Source organism: Pseudochaenichthys georgianus, chromosome 8, assembly GCF_902827115.2.
Source record: "Pseudochaenichthys georgianus chromosome 8, fPseGeo1.2, whole genome shotgun sequence".
In the NCBI taxonomy this organism is placed as follows: Eukaryota; Metazoa; Chordata; class Actinopteri; order Perciformes; family Channichthyidae; genus Pseudochaenichthys; species Pseudochaenichthys georgianus.
In genome coordinates this window covers 14,678,658-14,700,871 of record NC_047510.2, presented here as the reverse complement: position 1 = coordinate 14,700,871, position 22,214 = coordinate 14,678,658, and the positions used below count along the sequence as shown (strand labels likewise).

At 42.8% G+C, this 22,214-nt stretch overlaps 1 protein-coding gene across 3 annotated transcripts; it reads left to right on the top strand.

Annotated features, from left to right (window-relative positions):
• Positions 1-965: 965 nt before the first annotated feature.
• On the top strand, positions 966-22,214 carry LOC117451652 (disintegrin and metalloproteinase domain-containing protein 11-like). Of its 3 annotated transcripts, XM_034090052.2 has the most exons (26): positions 970-1,717; positions 2,392-2,582; positions 6,368-6,444; positions 6,737-6,803; positions 9,313-9,395; positions 9,537-9,600; positions 9,698-9,758; positions 10,274-10,455; positions 11,146-11,217; positions 11,395-11,561; positions 11,661-11,745; positions 12,300-12,390; positions 12,860-12,911; positions 13,483-13,582; positions 14,062-14,133; positions 14,224-14,316; positions 15,074-15,154; positions 15,252-15,302; positions 15,384-15,447; positions 16,429-16,534; positions 16,878-16,997; positions 17,077-17,245; positions 18,618-18,729; positions 20,413-20,503; positions 21,617-21,634; positions 22,049-22,214. In XM_034090052.2, the coding sequence occupies exons 1-26, from the start codon at positions 1,657-1,659 to the stop codon at positions 22,062-22,064; spliced, it is 2,346 nt and encodes a 781-aa protein (XP_033945943.1). In that variant the 5' UTR covers positions 970-1,656; the 3' UTR covers positions 22,065-22,214. The 3 variants fall into 3 exon arrangements, with proteins under 3 accessions (XP_033945944.1, XP_033945943.1, XP_071060099.1); XM_034090053.1 differs by lacking the exons at positions 20,413-20,503; positions 21,617-21,634; positions 22,049-22,214 and adding an exon at positions 20,245-20,404 and having other exon boundaries at positions 966-1,717; XM_071203998.1 differs by lacking the exons at positions 970-1,717; positions 2,392-2,582; positions 6,368-6,444; positions 6,737-6,803 and adding an exon at positions 7,778-7,823.

The following is a 22,214-nucleotide window of genomic DNA, read 5'->3' as shown; positions in this document are numbered from 1 at the left end:
CACCATGGGTGTTACAAAGTTGACTAAATCATCCAAAATTCTATGAAAGTAGTGATCAGCAATTGTATATGTTCAAATTGTGAAGGATATCATAAAGCCTTAATGCAATCGAATGTAAAACAAAAAAGTTATGATAAGTAAATCGGTCAGATTTGACCCGAAGACAACAGGAGGGTTAATGCAGTGTTTTCACAGTTTGGCATCGATGGTTCTACCTCAGTAAAGGATTGAAACACTTAAATCTGGACCACAGCTCATAATAATTATTTAGTTTCTGAAGCAGCCTGACTTCTCAGAGGTCTTTCTGCAGTTTTTGTTACTCAACGCTGCTGATTAATTGAGCAGCACTGTGTGATCAGATGTTCATCCCATGAAAGGCACCAAAAGGCACATGTGGTGATGTTTGAATTCAGATTAACAGACGAAAGGCTCAGTCGTACTGGTTTCTGATGCGAGTTGGAGAACTCCAATTTGTCAGAAAGAGCACATATTTAGCATGGATGCTGCCCTCATCCTGCTGCTTTCCGCTCCATCTCTTCCCCACTATCTCTTGATCCCTGTCTCAAAGGGGGGCAGATGAAATATTCAGAGTGGGCTGTCAGTGCACAATGTGCCTCCATTAGCAGGATGGCTGCTGGAACACTTAACGTTATCAAGGAAGCAAATGCTGCAGGTCACAGGGCTGAGACAGCAACACTTAGCTCTGCAGCCTCATTCTTTGATTGATCTTTGTATGGGTCCTCATAAAAAGCCAATTGATTGTCTGCTGCAATATCTTTCACACAATACATTCACACATCATATGACCCGCTCATGTTTACTTAAATAGTCAATCCCAGGAAAATAAGTCATGGAACTGTTGTTTGGTTTCAATGAAATTTGACTTTATTGTACATTTAACAGAAGAGAAAGACATGGACTTATAGGCTATGTCACAATAAGTTAGGCTAGCCTACATGAAACAAAAAAGGATTGACAAACATATAAACAGTTTGACTTGGTTACCATGGAAACAGGTGGAAATTAAATCATGATGATGGGGACCATAGATATATTCACCCATTCATCCCCGTGTGCAGTGAGGCCATGAATGCCCCCCGGCTCCTGCTCCGCGGTTCACCTCCTCAGCAGCACCCAGCCTGTCGCATCCTCTCCCTGGCAACGGGAGGAAGAGGCTGCCCGGGATGAGGGAGGGTCCCGCTGTCCCACGTGCTCTCCTCACCGCAAACACATTTCTCTCCGCTTCCCCGTCGTTTCAGCATACCGCAGATTGACATATACATCCTCACACCCACCCATATACACCCAAACTTACATGGAGCGATGCATCCGAAGCGCGCACTCTCCCTTCACCTCACTATTTCCGCACTGATCAATATATAATTTCCGCCATAGGTCTGGGTTATGATTCGCGTTTGATCCTTCCGATATGCTCACCAAAGTCTCGGTGTCTGCCTGAGAAAGGGAGAGAGAGAGAAACACAGAGAGGGGGAGAGATGAGAGGACCCGCATCATCAGATGTTTAGCAGATCCTCTCTCGCTCTTCGCCGTCATTCCTGCTGTGCGGTTCTTGGTCTTTTTCCTCCCTACCGTCGGCCGAGTTCGTGACATTGTTGCGACTCTCGATGTTGTAATCCGGGGGAATATGTGAAGATCATGCTGGCGGTGTGGTGCTTCATGGTCTTTGCTGCAGTGGGCGAGAGGCTTACGGTATCAGGTAAGAGAGAGAGAGAGTGAGGGAGGTTTGGATAAAGAGCGGGAGCACCCTTTTTCGTTTCCTTTGCATCCACAATTTGTTTTCACTTGCACCAGCACTTTCTAACTCCGGCGATTTTATTGTAGGAGTCACCCGGTGCCAAGCAGCACTCTGTCTCCGAGGCGATTGATTTCCTGCATCAACACATTCCCATCGCAGCCCCCCTCGCATTTATCCATAACCATTACCAGCGGTGTTTAATTCATATCAACGCACAATGATATAACCTGTCAAACACCAGTTACCGTGTTTGACAGCCTGTCTAAAGATTGCTGAAATGTGAGGCTATGGCCCTGTGCAATTATTAAGATGGGCGTCAGTCTACAATGTAGCCTAAAAACTATTGCAAATTGCGACATTCATTATTTCCTACAATATCTTATTGTGGCCATTACATTAGAATAGATCAGTGACAGATGCAATGTTGTTCAATGAACTAGTCAGTGTGATCAATTAAGTCACCATACAATTAAAGAAACAAACACTTATCTCGGTCATCCCACATTGTGTTTTATTAAACAATATATCACCTCTATAATGTTCACATTACCAGCCAATTAGACAGGTGTGTGCCTACATGGCCAACACACCCGTGCCCTCCCTCCCTGTGAGTTTCTCTGTTGTTCATCCTGCAGGTGTGGACAGGAGCCCAGTGCAGGATGGAGGCATCTGGGACTGGTTCACCCCGGCAGGGCAGCCGGACAGCGGGGACACTGCCATCGAGGTCTCCTATCCTAAGCGGCTGGTCCAAAAGATCGAGTCGGAGGGGGAAATGGCTCGTGACTACTTGGATACCAGGGTGAAGAACAGCACTGAGTACACTTTGGTAAGTTCTAACTAACACAGCTTTTGGCATCAATTATTTCTCATATCCCCACTTCTGTTCATTTTCACATTGGTTCTATCTGAAATTCTGAGTTCAGTGGTCATAGTGTTTTAAGTGTTTTGGGTGAGGAACATCAATGGGGCTTTGATAGGGTTTTAAGAATCCCCCAGCAAAAATCAGGAGTAGATTGGTTCATTTTCTTTCTGGACCAAAAGTGAGTTCAGGAAATCATTGAACATGTTTTATAGTGCTCAGTATCATCATACAACTTTACTGAGGAAGATTCACTATTAGGGACAGTGTAGCAAGTGTGTGTGCGTGCACATGTGTGTGTGTGTGTGTGTGACATTAAGACAGACTGTTACTCCGCTGGTGGGAACCACATTGTTCCAGTGTCTGTAACAGTGCTGCTGAAGCTGCACAGGGATGGCAGGGCGGTGTTTTGCAGCAGACTCCTCTCTGACTTTGACCTAGTTAGTCACTGAAAATACCTTTGAATGTCCACCGTGAAGTAATATCAGCTGAGAGGAAGCACAGACATACATTGTGTTTTTTACAGATTTTTTCTTCTGCCTAAACTCAAGCCAACTTGAACCTTTAGACCTGCTTTCTCTTTTCACCATGCAAGCTCTGTAGTAAATGCACAGTTGACCAACGATGTCTTTAAATGTTTGTGTGTAGTGCCTCTCATCTTCACACGATGAAGCTTAGCCCGCCCTGAAATATTGACTCATTATTTCCGATCATCCGGCTGCTGGGCTGAGCCCTCCACTTCTTCATTATTCAGTGGTGTGTTAAAGTATGTCCCCATTCATTATAAAGCAGGCCTGTGTGAGAAATATTGCATGGCCAAAGAGGCTTTAGCAACCCCCCCGTCTCTCTCTTTTGGTCATGCTGATATGATGTAGTTCATGTAACTGTTATGAGAGAGCACATGATTAAAGACTATAGGCCAAATGAATGTTATTGCCCCTGGAGAGCACGCTACTATGAATACAACACGACAGCATCTCACATGATAGACATTCAGAATATACAAATGAGGACACTGTTCAAGTATACAATGTTTCAGAGGTCCATGTTTTAGCTGCTTCTCCAGACCTGCTGTGTTTTTTTTTTTTTTAAATATTAAAGACACTTGGAGTGAGGGACATGATACATTTAGAAGCAGCAGGGGGTCGTGAGCTGACCCTTTTCTTTCTCTTCTGTCATATCATGCTGCGATGAAAATTGTTGACACATTGCTTTTGCCGTACTTGTTTTTGTTGTGATAAATTATTTGTGTCCCTAAAAAACTAATAATAAGATTCCTTTCTTTCTGTTTAATTTAGCATAAAGACTTCATTTCTGGTTTAGCAGTTGACATGCTGTTCAAGGATAGCTATATTATTGGCTGGTAGGCTATCTACCGTCAGGTTATCTGAAATTGATTTGATTGGTTCATTAAAGCCCTGTATGTCATTTGTGAAACAACCACTTTGAGAACAATCCCCACATGTGTTTTTTGCTTAACATAAAGAGGTCATTCAACTTCCTTGGCATTACTTATTATCTAAAAAGTAGAAGGGGACTTGTTGAGTGAAGCCCTCTGTCAAGACCCTTTCCGTAACAAAAACATAATGTGTGTATAGATAACGTCTCATATCTTAGACTGCACCGTAACTTTTATCCATGTATTTTTTCTTTTAATGTTTTAAATTTAAACTTAATTAATTTCTCCATGACATTTATGAGAGGGACTGCTCGAAAGTAGGATATTTGGGATATCCATCGTAGCCAGGGTTTACGATCAGTTTTTAGGTGATTTGTACTGAGGAACAAGTATCACAGCACCGACGGCTGAAAAATAGTGTTTTGGTAACACGGGGTGTTCAGGTAACACTTAAAGACTTTGTTATGGAACGCAAAGCAGAGTAGGGGGCTAGTACACCCTCCTGAGGGTCCGATTGTGGATGTCATGCGAGCATAACATGGTGAAAACAATCAGTCTAAATTAACAATCGGGACGGAAATGTTCGGATTTCCAAAGGGAGGTTCTGAGAATAAATGAAAAATCAAGAACCGAAATAATTGAACTATTCATATCTTAGACTGCACTGTAACTTTTATCTTTTAATGTTTATTTTATTAGCTTTTCTTTTTAATGACTGATTTTAAATGCCATTTTCTTAATGTCTTTCATTTTTTGTTTTTCTTTTAATGTTTCTTTTATTATCTTTTACTGTTTTTAAATGCCTTTGTCTGAATGTCTTTCATTTTTGTAAAGCACCTTGAATTGCCTGGTGCTGAAAGGTGCTATATAAATAAACTTGCCTTGCCTTGTATACGCAGCATGATTCAGCTCCAAACATGTACCGGATTCTGACTTGGACTATGATACAGCCCCCCACCAAAGTTTTATGAAAGTTAACTAAGTACTTTTTCCTCCATGGTAACATTCGCGAGAGCAGCTTCTAAATGGAGCTGTTTTTGTCAATAAGAAATAATGAATCTCACCTTTTGAACAACCTTAATTAGAAGTCCTTCAGGTGCCTAGCAAATTTACATTTGAACATAGACATCCTTCTGAGCAGATAAATAAAAGGTTTGGCAACCACCTTAAAGGTAGGGTAGGTAATTCACTTCAGAAACCCTTTTTGTTATATTCCATGCAATGCTCTTAACATCCCGATAGCAATGAATACATTAAATGCTTTGACAATAAATATATACAAATATTTCATCTGTGGAAGCCGTGGCGCTGTAAAAAGCAAGGCCAATTATCTTCCTCGGGCCGCGGCAGATAATTGGATGGCCTACCTGCCTGTCAGCCTTCCATCTCGTGCATAAACATATCTCGTGCCCTCATAGGTCATGTGCACGTTCGTGTGTTGGAGGAGGGGCTCTGTGAGGAAGTCTGAATGAAGGGGCTTTTCATTTATCGGCTGTGTACTTTCAAATTCTAGCGCACTCAAGCTGGTTTCTCCATTCTCACCTAGCTAAGAGCAGTCACACTTTATGATCTGAACACAAATATAAAGCTGTGGAACACGGCACTGTACAGAGACAGAAGCCCCTGTAGACAGCAACAAGGCAGCAGTAAGACGTCTGTTGTCCATGCTCACTGGAATGATTCCTGCAAAGTGATGCATTGGATCAGCCTGGTTCCTCCAGACTGAGATGAAAGTCCAGAGCTGCTCCAGAGACACACTGTTCAGTCTGCAGTGAGCCTTCCTCTCTCCTGGCCCTGCTGTCTCCTCCTCACCTCCTCCGCCAGATGTCCATCAGGGGCAGCATGGCTGAATATAGACCATAGAAATTAAAACACTAAACTGGATTCCAGATCATTAATGCAAATGTTGAAAAAATAAAGACTATGACAGCACTCCAATTTGAATTTGTAAGATTACCAGTCAATATAGAAGGCAATACTAAGAAATCAAATCCGTGCTGTCCTAGTCTTTCTCTTTTTTAATTGGGACGATACCAGCAATGTTTTTTCCTCCTCTTCCCACCCTCTTACGAAATCCTAGTTTAGCTCTTTAACAACCATAACTCTCTGCAGTCAGGCCTGCCTAAATGCTGGCGGCCATTGTCGATCAATGGGGACGTTATCAATCATATTATTTCAGCTGCTGAGTTGCTAAAGCGCGCACACTATTGAATCTGCTGTATTATTCATGGCACTGTTTTCTCAATCACTCTGTGGCTGTTATAGAGCGACTCTCTTATCCACAATTGTTTTGTTACACTTTGATTGATCAACTATTTAATTTGTCTCGCTCTCGCTCGTTGTTGTTTTTCAGCCTGTCCACTTGTCCCAGAGCTATTTTCAAGTGGAAGCATTTGGACACACCTTCACTCTGGACCTGGAGCTAAACCAGTTAGTATTACCATCCAAACAAATCATCAGGTCTGCCTTTTTGTACACGCTTGTAACAGTAGGTGCTCCTAATCCACTGCAGCTGGACTCAGTAGCATTTACCAATACCAATGTGGCAAACACACACTGCTGAGCTTCCACTGATTTTATTAACATCACATGTTAATATGTATTCTTTGTGAAATACATTTGAGGGGAGGTTGAGAATATCATTTTGATAACCAATTTTGATGACATGGTGATTGAGATAATGCTGTTAAGGATGTTAATGGTGTCTCTTCTCTCTTTGCAGTCACCTCCTGTCTTCAGAATATGTGGAGCGGCACTTTAACCATGATGGCAGACCCTCACAGTCGATGGTAAGACTGATTGTGTGGCGTGGGCGTGTGTACTGACACGATTCTAGTGAGTTAACTTGTCTTTTGGCACAAAGACTTCAGCATGTTAATGATGTGACCAGAATGGCAGTGCAGCGTTCAGTTCTTTGGCTGCAGAAACTGAGACTTTTCACATCTTGCTGTTGCCATGAATGTTAGAATGAAAGTTTTGTTTGTCAGATGCAATGCCTCACCAGAGCTCCTTATACAACACCATTTTACTTAAAAGGGAGTTCAAAGGCAATTATCATGGTAATAAAAACAGAAACGATAAAAGCCCGATAACCAATACAAGAGAAGGTGAATTTATATTTGATATGAAATATATATTTTAGGCTCATCTAACACAGATCTGTTTGGTTAAAGTCTCCATTTAGCAACAAAAGACATTTTGTTTTTATCTTTCGAGGCTGATTTTGATGTGATGTTTTATTAAAGTTTGATCTCATCTTCTTGTTTTAACTATTTATAGAAAGAGCATTGTGTGCTCTCTGCTTCAAAGTACACTACCATGTAGCTGTTAAGATGTATGTTACCGTGCTGGTGCCTTTCTCCTGTCAGCGGAGTGCACGATGCCTCTCTGCTGTGGCCTTTCTCCGACAGCCAAGAAGAAAGGCAGCAGATGTCTGTGGTGTAAAATCCACGAGCTCAGAGAAAGAATTAGGAGATAACAGGAAACTGGATGAAAGCCTTGACATCTAATGTGATGTGTGCTTCTGAGCATAGACTAGAGGAATGTCACTGCATTCTGCTACCCAGGAGGGATGGCTCTTTTCTGTATAAATGTGTCACTCACTGCCCCCCTAGCAGTCAAAGCACTACATGTCCCCTCCCCACCCACAATCGTGCCAAACTCTCCCTCACTCCTCCTGACCAATCACAAGCCTGTTTCCATAGCAACCAGTTAGCTCAGCAGTGTCATTAAGTACGGTGAGGAGAATGGAAGAAGAGCGAGAGGGAGGGAAGAGCAGACCGGCGAGAGAAGAGAAGGAGGATATTGAGGTGTTAAATACCATTTAATACAAAGGCAATATAAGTTTGGATAATTTTGGGGGTGTGTGTGCGGTCATAGATGATCAGTTTGTTCCCAGTTTTGCGGGAAGGAGGGGGAGGAGGCTTAAAATGTCCGGGATGGAGACCTGTGGTCCGGACAGATTGTCTCTCAGCTGGACGGTGGCCTCCCATCATGCCTCTGTGCTGCTGGACATCGCAGGTGTGATGCATTCTGGGCAGCACGTCACCTGACTGTTCTCAGTCGCCAAAATGCTTTTTTAGGATTCCTACACAACATGGAAAACTAATTAATTGTATTCTAGTCATTTATAGCACCTGATCATTATATAGAAAACACTACAGAGTACGGAAGGATGTTTGTGTTTCCAGACCTCTTTTTATTTTCTAAAATATAAAATGTAGAATTCTTTGGAAAAATGTAACTACAAGAAGTTTGTTTTTACTGGCATTGACTCCAGAATGGTAACAATGTATGAGAGGGTGCCGTGAAACACAACATTAATACACTTAAGTTCTCTTTTGTAATACCCTGATAAATAGTGAATAGAGGAATCCCTTCTGTGTTATTGTCTGGAGTGAAAGTATACAGTTACAGGTACAAAAAACAATAATATTGCACTGATGTACTTCTACAGCCTGAAATCCTGTGGGTTTCCGTTGATTGATTTATATCAGCAAATAAACAGACTATTCAATCCTCTGGCAATTATTTGGCAACATAATAGCCTTCACAGTCAAAATGTAACTCTTGGATTTTAAAAACATTTTGTAACAATAAGCATCAAGCTTTTTTTTTCTCAGATGTCAAATGTGGTCCTAAAATAAACAGAGAGGTCTGGAAGTGTGAGTCCGATGGGGAAATAAATTCAAATGGAAAATGTGTTGTTACCCCGGCTTTTGTTTCCATTTAAAGCAAGAGGCGTTTTTGTTGTGGCAAGGCTGAGACACCCTGCTGAACTCAATTTGGTCGAGGTGAACCAATGTTTCTCACTTGTCTCACCTTTCCTGGTGATTCATCTTGCTCACTGTGACCTCGTGAAGCGGTGCGCCCACTTCTGAGGAAATGTTAGCTGGAGGCAAAACGCTCTATCGTGGTGTTCAAGGTTACTAGGACAGGAAAGAGCAGAGCGCCATTTCCTTTTTTTTTCTCTCTCACCCTGTGTTTTTCAGTTGCAACCTTCATCCCATGTTCAATTCTCAGATCTAACTGTGTGGGCAACAAGATGGATGATTTATTGAAGAGATCCTTGTCAAGGATTTACTTCCACCTTTATTGGCAGTGAAGCAGAAAGAGTGGGGTAGAGAAGAGGACACAAGTAGGTCAAAAACTGTGCCGTAAATGCACAAGTGTGGAAAGAAGGAGAGGGGAGTTACCTTTGCGGAGGTTTTCTACCCCGGGCTGACCTATTATAATATCCAATGAAGTATGAAAGTGAGCCTGAAGTGTGTCAGTAGAGGTTGTTTCTTGTGTCCACAGGGAGGAGAGCACTGCTACTACCAGGGAAGGTTACGAGGTTTACCCGAGTCCTGGGCAGCGCTCTCCACCTGCCACGGCCTGTGGTGAGCCCCACAGTAAACCTTTATTTATAAAATCACATTTGTTGTGCTGTTAAAAAACACATTTCTTATGAACTGTACTTAATTTACGAGTTGTCTGTCTCTTTCTGCTCTACATCTCACCACCCGTCTCTTGGTTCCTAGCGGCATGTTCTCTGACGGCTTCTTCTCTTACGGTATCGAGCCTGTTCAAAATGGAAGCAATCAGGTAAATAGGAGAGTGATATTAATACAATATTGAGATCTGGATGTTGAATTTTGAGGTACTAATGTGTGTAATGTCATCTGTATTGATTGTGTTATAGGAGGATGGTGCTCACTTAATCCGCAGGATGCCTGATATCAGACTTTCCCCTCACTGCACAGGTAAATGACTGAATTTAAAACAAACTACTGACACTCGCATCACATCAGAATAATACTGCGTTAAAGTATTTTTTTGAATCTTCTCATCTTAATTAGATTTTAATATAACCGCAGTGCCTCAAGTTAGATTTCACTTCACTCCACTGTTGCAATCATTTCAAATGCACTGTTGCTTAATATTTCATAGGTACTGTTATGTCGCTGTACAAAAACACTCCAAAATGTTCCTACATACAAAAAGTAATTATTTTCTCATTGAAGTCAAAGAGAGGAATTCTTCACATCAGTGAAAGAGAAAAGTGAACAAAGGCGTAGGTTTTATGTACTGTAGGAATAACACTTTTTGAATACAAAGCCGTAGTCAATGGTCCTATACCCCCATGTACAATTCAGCTTTTGGATTGGGATATTTAAATCTTTGACTGACAATGTAGATACAAATATTTGCACTGTACCATACAGCATTATAAAAAGTAGTGTTGCTCTGAGTGCCTGGAGCTTCTCTGTGTGTCCAGACTGTACAGAGGACAGTGAGTGGGATAGCAGAGGAGGTGATGGTGATCACGACAGACCGGACCAAACCACAGAAGAGCAGGTGTCAGGGGGGCTGAGGCGATCCAAGAGATCTGTCCGCAAACCCTCTGTCCAGACTGAGACCAAATATATTGAGTTGATGGTGGTCAACGACAACGAAATGGTTAGTAAAAAAGTACTCTTTCCGGTTAAAATTGTTTAGACGTCAGACATCTGCACTGGTGGTCTTTGTCGTACAGAGACATTTGAATTGTCAATGAGGCTGTTTAATAGGACCTAGATCTAAAGGGAGATCTGGAGACAAATAATAATAATAATTCCTTACATTTATTATAGCGCTTTTCCAGTGATCAAAGCGCTTTACAAATACACATTACACATATTTTTTATACATGCAATGGTCACTGTGGACAATACCCACAGGAGCAAATCCGGGTGAAGTGTCTTGCCCAAGGACACAATGGCCTGATGCAGTGGCGGCAGGAGCGGGTTTCGAACTGGAGTTCCCCAGCACCCCCCTTGATCTGGTGATCAGATGCACAAACCACTGCGCCACCCATCCCTATAAATGAAATGAAAATGAAATGGAAATGAAAATGAAATGAAAATGAAAGCTACATTTTGGCTGCCGGAGACATCGGATGGATGTATGAACGGATGAATGAATAGATGGATGGATGGATTGGATCAGTTAAATATTTGGATGAATGGATGGATGGACTGATGGTTGGATGAATTTACGGATATATGGATGGATTGGATCAGTTATATATTTGTTTGTCTGTATTCCTTTTGTGTGTGAGAGATTGAAGGAGATCTCTCACACCATCTGTGTATCTCTGTGTCTCCACAGTTTGTACAGCTGCGTCACTCCAGCAGCCAAACCAAGAACTTTGCCAAAGCAGTGGTCAACATGGCAGATGCGGTAAGAGCTTTGTTTAACAGTCCTCCTTCTCTTAAACGCCGCTTGCTCGGCACACAGCCACCTGTCAGGGAGTGTGTGCTTATTTCCAATGATTCATGCCAGATGGCACACAGAGTGTTGACAGCACAGGTGTCGCACCAACAAAGCAGGAACGTGATGGCGGTTTTCCGTCCTCAGATCTACAAGGAACAGTTGAACACGCGGATCGTGCTGGTTGCCATGGAGACCTGGACCTCTAAAAATATGATGCCAATAATGGAAGATCCTTTGATAACGCTGCAGAACTTCATGAGACACAGGAAGGACAACATCAAAGATCAGAGTGACATCGTCCAACTTTTCTCGTAAGGCAATTTAAATATCTGGAGATTTAAGGCTTGGATGATTTTTGGGTGCTTGATACGTTTGATTCTAAACGATGGTATCTTTTTTTCCCGCCTCAGTGGGCGTACATTTCACAGTAGCCGCAGTGGGACGGCCTACACCGGGGGGGTGTGCTCTCTAACAAGAGGAGGGGGCATCAACGAGGTGAGGGAAAGCTACACATATATCTATTTTCCTTTGTATATTAGGACATGAGGTTTATCTGAATCTAAGTTTGAAAAAGGTTTTTTCGTTTGAACCAGTCAAGTTCAGAGGTAGAATTGTTGGTCAAGTCTGTTTCCACATTGCCAGGTTTAAATCAAGAGATGAAGAAATGTTTGCATTTTAAATATTATAGGTTTCAAATTAGTTTGTTAGCTAATCTTGATATAAAGTATCAATAGTTTGACATTGTGGGAAATATGCTATTTAAGAAGACGATTTATAAGAGATGATTGCTTCTGATCCCTCTCGTGTTTAAGTAAAACATTTATCTTGAACCAGCAGTCCGTTAGTTCAGCATAAATAATGGAAACAACTGAAAACTGCTAGCCTGCTATGTACTGTATTGTGATATTGATCTTCTCTTGCTAAAATCTTCCTCTAATCCTGATTTGCAGAACACCATGTTGGTCAAAGCCTAGCTCCTTAAGCGTTTTATATCCGTGTTGTCTCACAATAAAGCTCTCCTGTGTGGACTCTCTGTGTGATTGTTGCAGTATGGGAATGTAGGAGCGATGGCCATCACTTTGTGCCAGAGTCTCGGCCAGAACATCGGCATGAGGTGGAACAACATGCGCAACTCTGCAGGTAAACAATAACAGTGACTGTGGATGGGGGAGGATAGAGACATCTATAAACTAATGGTAGAACTGAATTAATTATCAAAGCAAGAGAGTAGGATCAGTGGGGGAAGGATGGAGGCAGGGAGGGAGAGCATTGTGGGTAACCTTGTCCAGCAGGTCTCGTCTGTAATTAGACTTTTCCATTCGGTGATTAGTCACCTGCCTCCAAGAAGGCAGGTGGGGGTTAGAGCCTCGCTGCAACTGAACGATGTGCTCTGTGATTAATGTTGAAGAGCCATCAGGCCATTATTCAATGCCAGGAGCGCACACTATAGGCTCTCCATTTATCTGCCATCAGTTCTATTCCTTTCAGATCATACATCTTCCAGCATGTGAAGTGTCACAGCTCGGATGTTAAATGCTGATCTACGTTATTTATTTTACATTATTTATTGGAGTTTCTGTGCTCTTCTTCCTCCTGGTGTTCCTCACAGGAGACTGCAGGTGTCCAGACGCCTGGCTGGGCTGCATCATGGAGGACACGGGGTAAATGTCCTCATTATAGCACACTGAACTAAACAAAAACAAAACATAAATCTCTTCTCTGTTTGTTGACACAATTAAACAGCAGGACTGTTTCTTTTCGCATTCACCCTAAGCTGTGATCTGTTCCGTTAATTTCACTCAATTAGAGAATTAAACACCTGTAGCAGAGGGATGCTTTGACTTGTACTCTGTCTTCAGTGAGCCATGCCTGTGATAATCACAGCTTGGATTTCATGCAACAGGAACAGGTGTTGATCTATCAAACATCAGCAAGCTAACCAAGAATTACATATTGAATTTGAAGTATTTACTACACGGTATGCATGATTTAGATGTGTGCAATACAGATTTGAATTATTCATTTGTATAATATCCTACTGCAGATCATGCAGTTACTGTCCGATTGCAAAGTGATGGGACATTTCTGCCACGTCCTGGTCTCAATCTCTTTCTGCGTGTGTGTGTGTGTGCGTGTGTGTGTGTGTGTGTGTGTGTGTGTGTGTGTGTGTGTGTGTGTGTGTGTGTGTGTGTGTGTGTGTGTGTGCGCGTGTGTGTGTGTGTGTGAACACAGATACTATCTTCCCAGAAAGTTCTCTCGCTGCAGTGTTGATGAGTACAGCCAGTTCCTGCTCCAGGGGGGCGGGAGCTGCCTCTTCAACAAGCCAAACAAGGTGAGGGGCATGATGGGATGTGGTGAGAGGAGCAGCCTCTCTGCATAACATTTTTATACTAATTAATTTTCTGACATTCTCCCTCCGACTGCCCTTTTTCCAAAACACACTATGTAAATCTGCTTGTAATATTTGATGACTAATATTTATTTGTACTGTTATTGCTGTCTGTTTTGTATTACCATAAAGTATCTCTTATTCTTCTAATTTTAATAATACGGACTATTATGTTTATTTTTTTATTATATTATTTTGTATTATTATATTTCTAATTATTATAATTAGTGTTATTATTATTTTTCTTGTGTTCTCATTTCCATTGGAAACACATATTTGAATTGAATTTCTTTCCTTCTTCTTTACGGTAATTCATATTAGTATCTCTGCTCATCTCCTACAACTGACACATTTCCTCTCTTGTCCATCTGACTCCCACTTATATAAAGAAGTGCTGATATATGTCCCTGTCTGTCCATCAGCTGTTGGACCCTCCAGAGTGTGGGAATGGCTTCGTGGAGCCGGGGGAAGAGTGTGATTGTGGATCCCAGGTGGTGAGTCCCCAGTCGGACACCGTGCCAGCTCTTACTGTAAGCTGTGTTCTGGAAATGAGCTGACGGTTTGTTTTCCATCTGTGGCTGCAGGAGTGCGCCCGTAGCGGAGGAGCCTGCTGTAAAAAGTGCACACTTACCCACGATGCCATGTGCAGTAACGGACTCTGCTGCAGCGGCTGCAAGGTGAGCCCACTTATATGACAGGGGATCAAAAACGGGAACCTGATGTAAAATGATAGGTGAAAAACCAACATAAAGTGTCTTAGTTCAGAGTCGGGCAAGCCTCGAGAACAGCTGCAGTGCATCTTGTTCAAGTCTGTGGGACTTTATGGGAGGGATAAACACCAGTCCTCCTCCACCGCATGTTCCCTCATTCATTTAGACCAACTTCATTTGATCAGGTAATTGAGATCAAGATCAAAGTACAGCAGAAATCAAACCAAGCGTCGCCAGGCATGGGAAAAGGACATAAAGCATCAGAGACAATCATAGTTTAATAGGATCAAATGAAGAATAGTTGTTCTATTATAAACACTATAGTTTTGGAGATGTCTTTCATGACGGTCTAACTGTGAAACTGGGTTGTGATCTGGCCACTTCAAAGGACAAAGCATTTGTGTTCACATCATTGTTATACTCACCAATTATTCAGTGAGCCCGGCACATGGAGGTATCTGTATCTCATGTGCTACTCTGCTCTTTCATTCAGGTGTTCCCATTCATGTGTCCCCTGTCGGGTTAGAAAATACCACGTTTGAAATGCCTCCACTTAAAATAGTCAAATGTGTTGCTGTAATTTCTGTTGGACCACATTTAGAAACCAGGCATCCTGTCAACTACTCATTAAGTTAAACTGGAATAAAAGGCAAAAATAACGGAAATGTTTAATGAATATTTCATATCCAGCATTTCCCTGATTCCTTTTCATGCTGTGACATAGTATGAGCAGAGAGGCGCGGTGTGTCGAGAGGCTGTGAACGACTGTGATATCCCAGAGACCTGCACCGGAGACTCCAGCCAGGTACAGATGACTGTTATGTAATACCAGTGGGGGGGGGGGAAGAACTACAAGATTAACAATAGTATTCAGAACATGAAGTACTTCTCTTCTCTTGCAGTGTCCTCACAATGTGCACAAGCTGGACGGCTACACATGTGATACGAGTCAGGTAAAGGCAGGTTTGTTTTCTAGTCTGCTGCTCACTCTGAGTTATGATGTATTCTTGATTGTTGTTACCTCATTTGTTCAGGGCCGCTGTTACGGAGGACGATGCAGGACTCGTGATGGACAGTGTAGGGGCCTCTGGGGTTATAGTAAGTATAGAGCACAAGAAGATTATAGTTGTAACTGCATGACATCAAAACATGGATGTCTTCCAACTATCTGAAACTGAACAGCAATAAAACAGAGCTCATGGTTGTGGCACCCAAGGCCCTGCTCCAGAAGGTTGGTGACTTCGTCCTTGAGGTCGACGGCTGCTCCATCTCCCCATCACCTGAAGCCCGCAACCTGGGTGTCATCCTCGACTCCACCCTTTCCTTCCATTCCCGCGTAAAATCTGTGACCAAATCGGCCTTTTACCACCTGAGGAACATCGCCAGACTCCGACCGTCACTCTCGGAGTCGGTTGCCGAAACCCTAGTGCATGCGTTTGTCACCACCCGCTTGGACTACTGCAATGGTGTCCTGTTCGGGGTTCCCAACAAAACCCCGGACAGGCTCCAGTATGTCCAAAACTGTGTTGCTAGGGTACTCACGCACACAAAGCCGTGGCAGCACATCACTCCCACCCTCATCCAGCTCCACTGGTTGCCAGTCAAGTCCCGCATCACCTACAAAGTCCTCCTCCTGACCTACAAGTCCCTCCATGCCCTTGCCCCCCAGTACCTATCGGACATCCTTCACCCACATGCCCCACCCCGGAACCTGCGGTCCTCAGACTCTGGCCTGCTTACCACCCCCCGCACCTTTGGGGACAGAGCCTTCAGTGTGGCAGCCCCCACCCTCTGGAACGCTCTCCCTGCGGAGATTCGCAACATCCCCACACTTGACGCCTTCAAAAGGGCCTTCAAGTCCCATCTGTTTGCCAAGGCTTTCGGCCCCTAATCGATCTGTTGTTTTGTCTGTCTGACTTTTGTTTTGTTATGTTTGTTTTTGCCCTACTACTTGTAAAGCGACCTTGGGTCCCTTGAAAGGCGCTATATAAATCAAAGCTATTATTATTATTATTATTAAAGGGTATTTTTTGTATCTATGGCTTTGTAGTCTTATACTCCTTTTCTTTTTCCTCCCAGATTCAGCAGACAGGTTTTGTTATGAGAAGCTGAACGCTGAGGGGACAGAGAAAGGAAACTGTGGCCCGGGTCCTGAGGGCCAGGGCTGGCTGCAGTGCAACAAGCCGTGAGTCTGCTGATCATTTCATAGAAGAATAAGATGTTGTTGTTTTTGCAAAACGGGGCTGCCTCAGCTGCATTTTGTGCAGTTTTTACCAACTGGTAAAGCTAATTCCATGAAAAGACCAAAACTGCTGTTAGCTGATTCATGACCTACAATGAAACAAATACAAAATGTATGTATTACATACACCTGGAGGATAATTAGTAAACTGCCTGAAACTATGTTGCAAAAAATCTCAGTCACCAAAATAAGCTCCATCTAGTTCTTGACTAGCTTTTTTTTTTATTCAAGTTGAATTCTGTGAACAAAGCCCCCATTGTTCTCTGACATCACTCCTCCTGTGTAGGGATGTTTTATGCGGCTTCCTGTTCTGTGCCAACGTCACCATGAAGCCAAAGTTTGGAGACCTGCAGGGGGAGGTGACCAGCTTCACCCTCTACCACCAGAACAAGTACTTGGACTGCAGGTCAGTGGGTCACATATATCTGATCTGTAGTTCTCCTCCTGCTCTCCCACCTGTCTCACTTGTGTGATGCTCCCCTCAGAGCAGGCCATGCTCTGCTGGAGGACGGCTCCGACCTGGGCTATGTGGAGGACGGCGCCCCCTGCGGGCCCAACATGATGTGTCTGGAGCGACGCTGCCTCCCTGTGGCCGCGTTCAACCTCAGCACCTGCTCGGGATCTACCTTTGGGCGCATCTGCTCCGACCACGGGGTAAACAATAGCCCTGAGCTCACAACTCAACATTTATAGTCATACAAGTTACACCATTAAGGAATACCTGTGCATCTAAAACAACAGCCGTGGCATATTTATGAAGCTCATTTTGGTGACAACTAGGGGAACATATATCTACAGTATTTGTATTAAAGTGGTCATAGTTTAGTTTATTCATTTCACTTTCAACTTAAAATTAAAATTCACATATAAACCATTCATAAAAAGAATATGAGCCATTTCCAAGTTAGGACAAACCAAAGCAAATGTTTGTATGTATACACTGAAATTAAGAACAACAAAAAAAATATATATAAGTAGATTATTTATACTCAAAGCTCCCAAGTTCCACCAAGAATATAGTGTCTCAACCGTATACTTAATTAGATGCATTCATAATCTATTGCTTATCATTTTCAAAGCATAACTATGAAAAATAGTAATACAAAATAACATAGATCCACCCAAAGAAAAAAAACCTTAACCCATAAGAACCCGGACCCATTTCTACTTCTGGGGAAATTAAGGGAAATTAAGAGTGTCAAATATCTGAACAGTGACATATATGTCAAATTGGGCTTTAATGGTAAAGTAACTCTTATTTATAACTTAATTAATGAGGAAGATTTTTTGGTTTAAATTAGTTTGAACATTCTTTGAATTGAAGAATAAAGAATATATTAACTCAATATAATTGAATCAGCTAAATTAACTGAGCAGATCATAATAATATTTCTAATTGTGCATATATGTCACTCCGGGTTTACTGTGAATGTTTAGGGTTAAAGTCCCGATGTGACACCAGTGTCACAGCGATGTTTGTTTCATATCAATTTGATGAAGAAATGTTTCCAAAACAGGTTAAATGTAATAAAGGACATGTTATGTGAGCATTTTAATTCTTAAATGTCTTGAATTTGACCTTTAGCAACAAAAAACAAGCTTCTGAAATGTAGCTAGTTCTGGCACATCTTGGACAAGTTGTCATGGGAACACAAAATCACATGTCCTGGACCATGACCCACCAAACTGTTCAGTGTGTGTCACTTAGGGACTTCATGAGATAAAATAAAGGCTAAAGCTGTATAAGGAACTTTCCAGAACATTTAAAGGTCATGTGACACCTGTGTAATGGTGGGTCCTTATGGGTTAAAACAGTTTGGCTTCACGTAGGAAAGAGTGACATATTTGGACCAGAGTGACGCATTTCACCGACTTCATACTAACTAGCTACAATGTGTTTTAAACATTGATGTAGTTTAAACATCTTTCTCTTCTTAGCAGCTATTATTGAACACTACACTAGTCTCTCCTTCTCTCTCTCTCTCTCTCTCTCTCTCTCTCTCTCTCTCTCTCTCTCTCTCTGTAGACCTGCAGTAATGAAGTGAAGTGTATCTGTGACAGGGACTACACAGGCAAGGACTGCAGTGTCTTCGACCCCATCCCAGAGCCAACCGTCCCAACAGGCCCAGAGAAGAAAGGTCCATACCCCTCCCCCCCTGCCCATGTCTCTCTTTCTGTCTGCCTCTCATATCTCTACCCATCATCCCTGTAGCTTCTACTGAGCAGAGCACGGTATCTCATCCTTTTAAACACACAGAGTAGTTCTGCTAAGTCAAAGGGGATACTTTGGATTGTTTAAAGTGGGTGTTATGATGCTCTCATCCATAGTCAGCGTGTGATCTACAGTAGATGGTGGTTGCACGGGCGCAGGAGCAAATACACGTGCCGCTGAAGATGCAGCAAAAGTGATTGTAGCAACCTAAAAGAAAGGCCAGCTCTGTCTGTTTGAATATGTTCACCACTTCTCCTTGCTGTCAGACAGCTTCTTCAACATAGAACTGAAGCCGTTATATTCATCAACGCTTTCTCAAAAGCCACCAGACCTTATTGACGGAAACAGCACTTCAACCTTGCAGAACAAGACTGCCTCGATCATTTACTCAGCTTGTATTAATGCGTGACTTTCGCTAATCCGAAATAATAAAAGTCACAAAATAAGACGAAAAAGGGAGTAGCTGTTCTACAAGTTAAAAGTTTGTTTTTGTCAATATAGTCTGGTGGCTTTGACAAGAGCATAGACAACAGCAGTGGTAGAAAGTAAGTTAATGTACTTTTTGCAATTTTGACCAATGTGCATAAAGATTACATACATTTTGATTGTAATACTTTCGTTCTTTTTTTGAAAAACGAAAACGTTGTAAATCGACTTGTAATCGAGTATTTTAACACCATAGTATCTGTACTTTTACTTACTAAATGATCTGAGTACTTCTTCCATCACTGGATAACAGCTTCAGTTTCCCTCAGGCTGTCTGACAGCAAGGTTAATCAAACCCGCCTCACACAGACAACACGGATTTATTTAGGTGGGCTGTTTTTCATTTGCTGCTGCCCCCCTCCACAGCAGCACATTGCTTAGCTTCTCTGCCTCTGTATAATGACTTTAAACGATTCTATTCTATATTCTATTCTCTACTCCTGTCTGCTTCTCAAAACTGGGACCCGCCTACCATCATCTCAATGCCTATTGATAAGTCCCTCATTCATTCCCACTTAAACTATCAAAACTCTCCCTTTAGCATCACTTTTTTAGACCACAGTGTTTTCCTTTCTGTGTGTGTGTGTGTGTGTGTGTGTGTGTGTGTGTGTGTGTGTGTGTGTGTGTGTGTGTGTGTGTGTGTGTGTGTGTGTGTGTGTGTGTGTGTGTGTGTGTGTGTGTGTGTGTGTGTATGTGTGTGTGTGTGTGTGTGTGTGTGTGTGTGTGTGTGTGTGTGTATCTCCAGCTGAGAGAGGTCCAGCTGAGAGAGGTCCAGCTGAGAGAGGTCCAGCTGAGAGAGCAGGAGAGGGGGAATAAACACAAAGTAATAAAACTCTCTCTCCTTTGTTTTGTTACCATTGTCTCCCTGACCTCCCTCGCTCACCTCCCCGTTCTCCCACCTCCACCCCATGTGCTGGTGTCCTCCTCTCCTCCATCTCTCTTTCTCTGTCTGCAGGTATCCCACCATCTGCATTTCTCTCTCTCTCTCTCTCTCTCTAGTTGTCGTTGTTGATGTACAGTGTTGATGCTGTCCTCTAACGTGTGTTTTTTAGTGGTGTTGTTTTGTTTCTGCCCCTCCTCTTCCTCTTCCGCACTCTTCCTCCCTACTCCTTCCTCTGCGCAGGTCCCAGTGGCACCAATATCATAATAGGGTCCATCGCAGGGGCTATTCTCCTGGCAGCTATAGTCCTAGGGGGGACAGGATGGGGATTTAAGTAAGAGTTCTGGCATGCCTTTGTGTACCTGTCTGCTTCTACCTAAAGGACCCCCGCTCCTCCCACTCTCACTCAGAACCACTAGATGCCCGTTTGCAACTCATCGTCCAAAAGGCAGTCAGAGCTTGTCTGCGTTTGGCGCCTTTGATCAAACCATTAATGAACCCTGAGGAACACCATGCACCTCTCCGTCCCTTTTAGTGTAAGGGCAGGACGGAGACATTGATCTGCCAGAGACCGCTGCAGAGCTTCTCTTGGATCCACTAGATGTATTATCCTTTTATGAAAACATTTAATTAAATAGGCTTTTTCTGAAATGTGTTTAACCGCTGGTGCTCACTTAGCCCGCAGTACCCAGTTGTTCTGCTACAGGCTGCACCCTAATCCCTAGTGCGCTCATTCTGCTCTGTTCTACCTCTGCATGTTGCTCTGGTTCAATCCTTACACTCTGATCTAAAAGGACTGCTCTTAGATTCATAAGATAATCGAGGCTGATGGAAAGCCTTGTTATTTGAAGACAACATGTTTATAACTGATGGCATGCAGCCAGTCCTTTTAGGGCCAGAGGTAAGAGTCTGTGCATGTGTGCATGTGAGAAGCTGTACGAAGTTATCCGAATGAGACCTTGGGCTGGGGGGGGGGGGGGGGGGGGGCGGGGGCTGAAGGGTCAGTGCAATGATGCCATCATTGTAAACTGGCAAAACGTGTTTTGGAGAGGACTGGAAGATGAATAATGGACTGAAGGAACTACTGTGTGTAGTTTTGTTTAATCTTATAAGGGAAATCAAATATTCATTCAGATTTGATATGTATTCAAGTGGCAATATACCAGTTCTTTTGTTTGCTTTAACTTAACATTGTTGACAGGGTAATGTTTATGGGATAACATAGCATCTGCCTTTTGAATGATTTAGTTTCTTACTGCAGAACTAAAGCTTGATTGAAGCCACAAAGGAAGCCTGCTTGTTTGTTTGATTCCATGACACTTGAATGATCAGCTTCGTTACATGCTTCTTAAAAAGGTAATTATTTGTGAGTTTGTCATAATTTCCTTTTGATATTGACATGTCTTTGTTCTTGTCTTTTCTCTTGACGTGTCTTCACTGGATGCAGGAACATCCGGAGAGGAAGGTATAACCTGCACACACTTCTGATATTCTGTTCATGGAGCAGCATCACAAAACATCCCAAAACCCCTCACCATGGATCCTTACTCCCTCAGTCACCATCTCAAGTTCTTCCCTTCACCATCTCAAGTTCTTCCCTTCACCATCTCAAGTTCTTCCCTTCACCATCTCAAGTTCTTCCCTTGGTTTGTCCCCACAGGGCCTCATGCGTCCTGTTCATCCCACTGCTCCTTCTGCTTTCACCCCATTCCAATTATTGCTTAAAAAACTCCCCATTCCTGTCCCTTATCCCTTAATATTCCCTTTATCATCGCAAAGCAGAATAGCATTTCCCATTTCTAAATCAACGTCCTCTCCTGTCGCCTACACAGTTTGTTTTTCTTTCTCTTACCTGTCTCCGTTTTCCCTTCGCTTTCAGATCTGGCGGTGGATAAGATGTGTCTGTCTCTCTCTCTCTGTCTGTCTGTCCTGTCTACTCCTGTCTTCCTCCTCGCACTGTGTGCTTTCCACATCAGAGAAGAGGGAAACAAAAAAAAAGTCTTCCACATCTCAAATTTCTCCAAACCTCTACTGATTACCGTCTC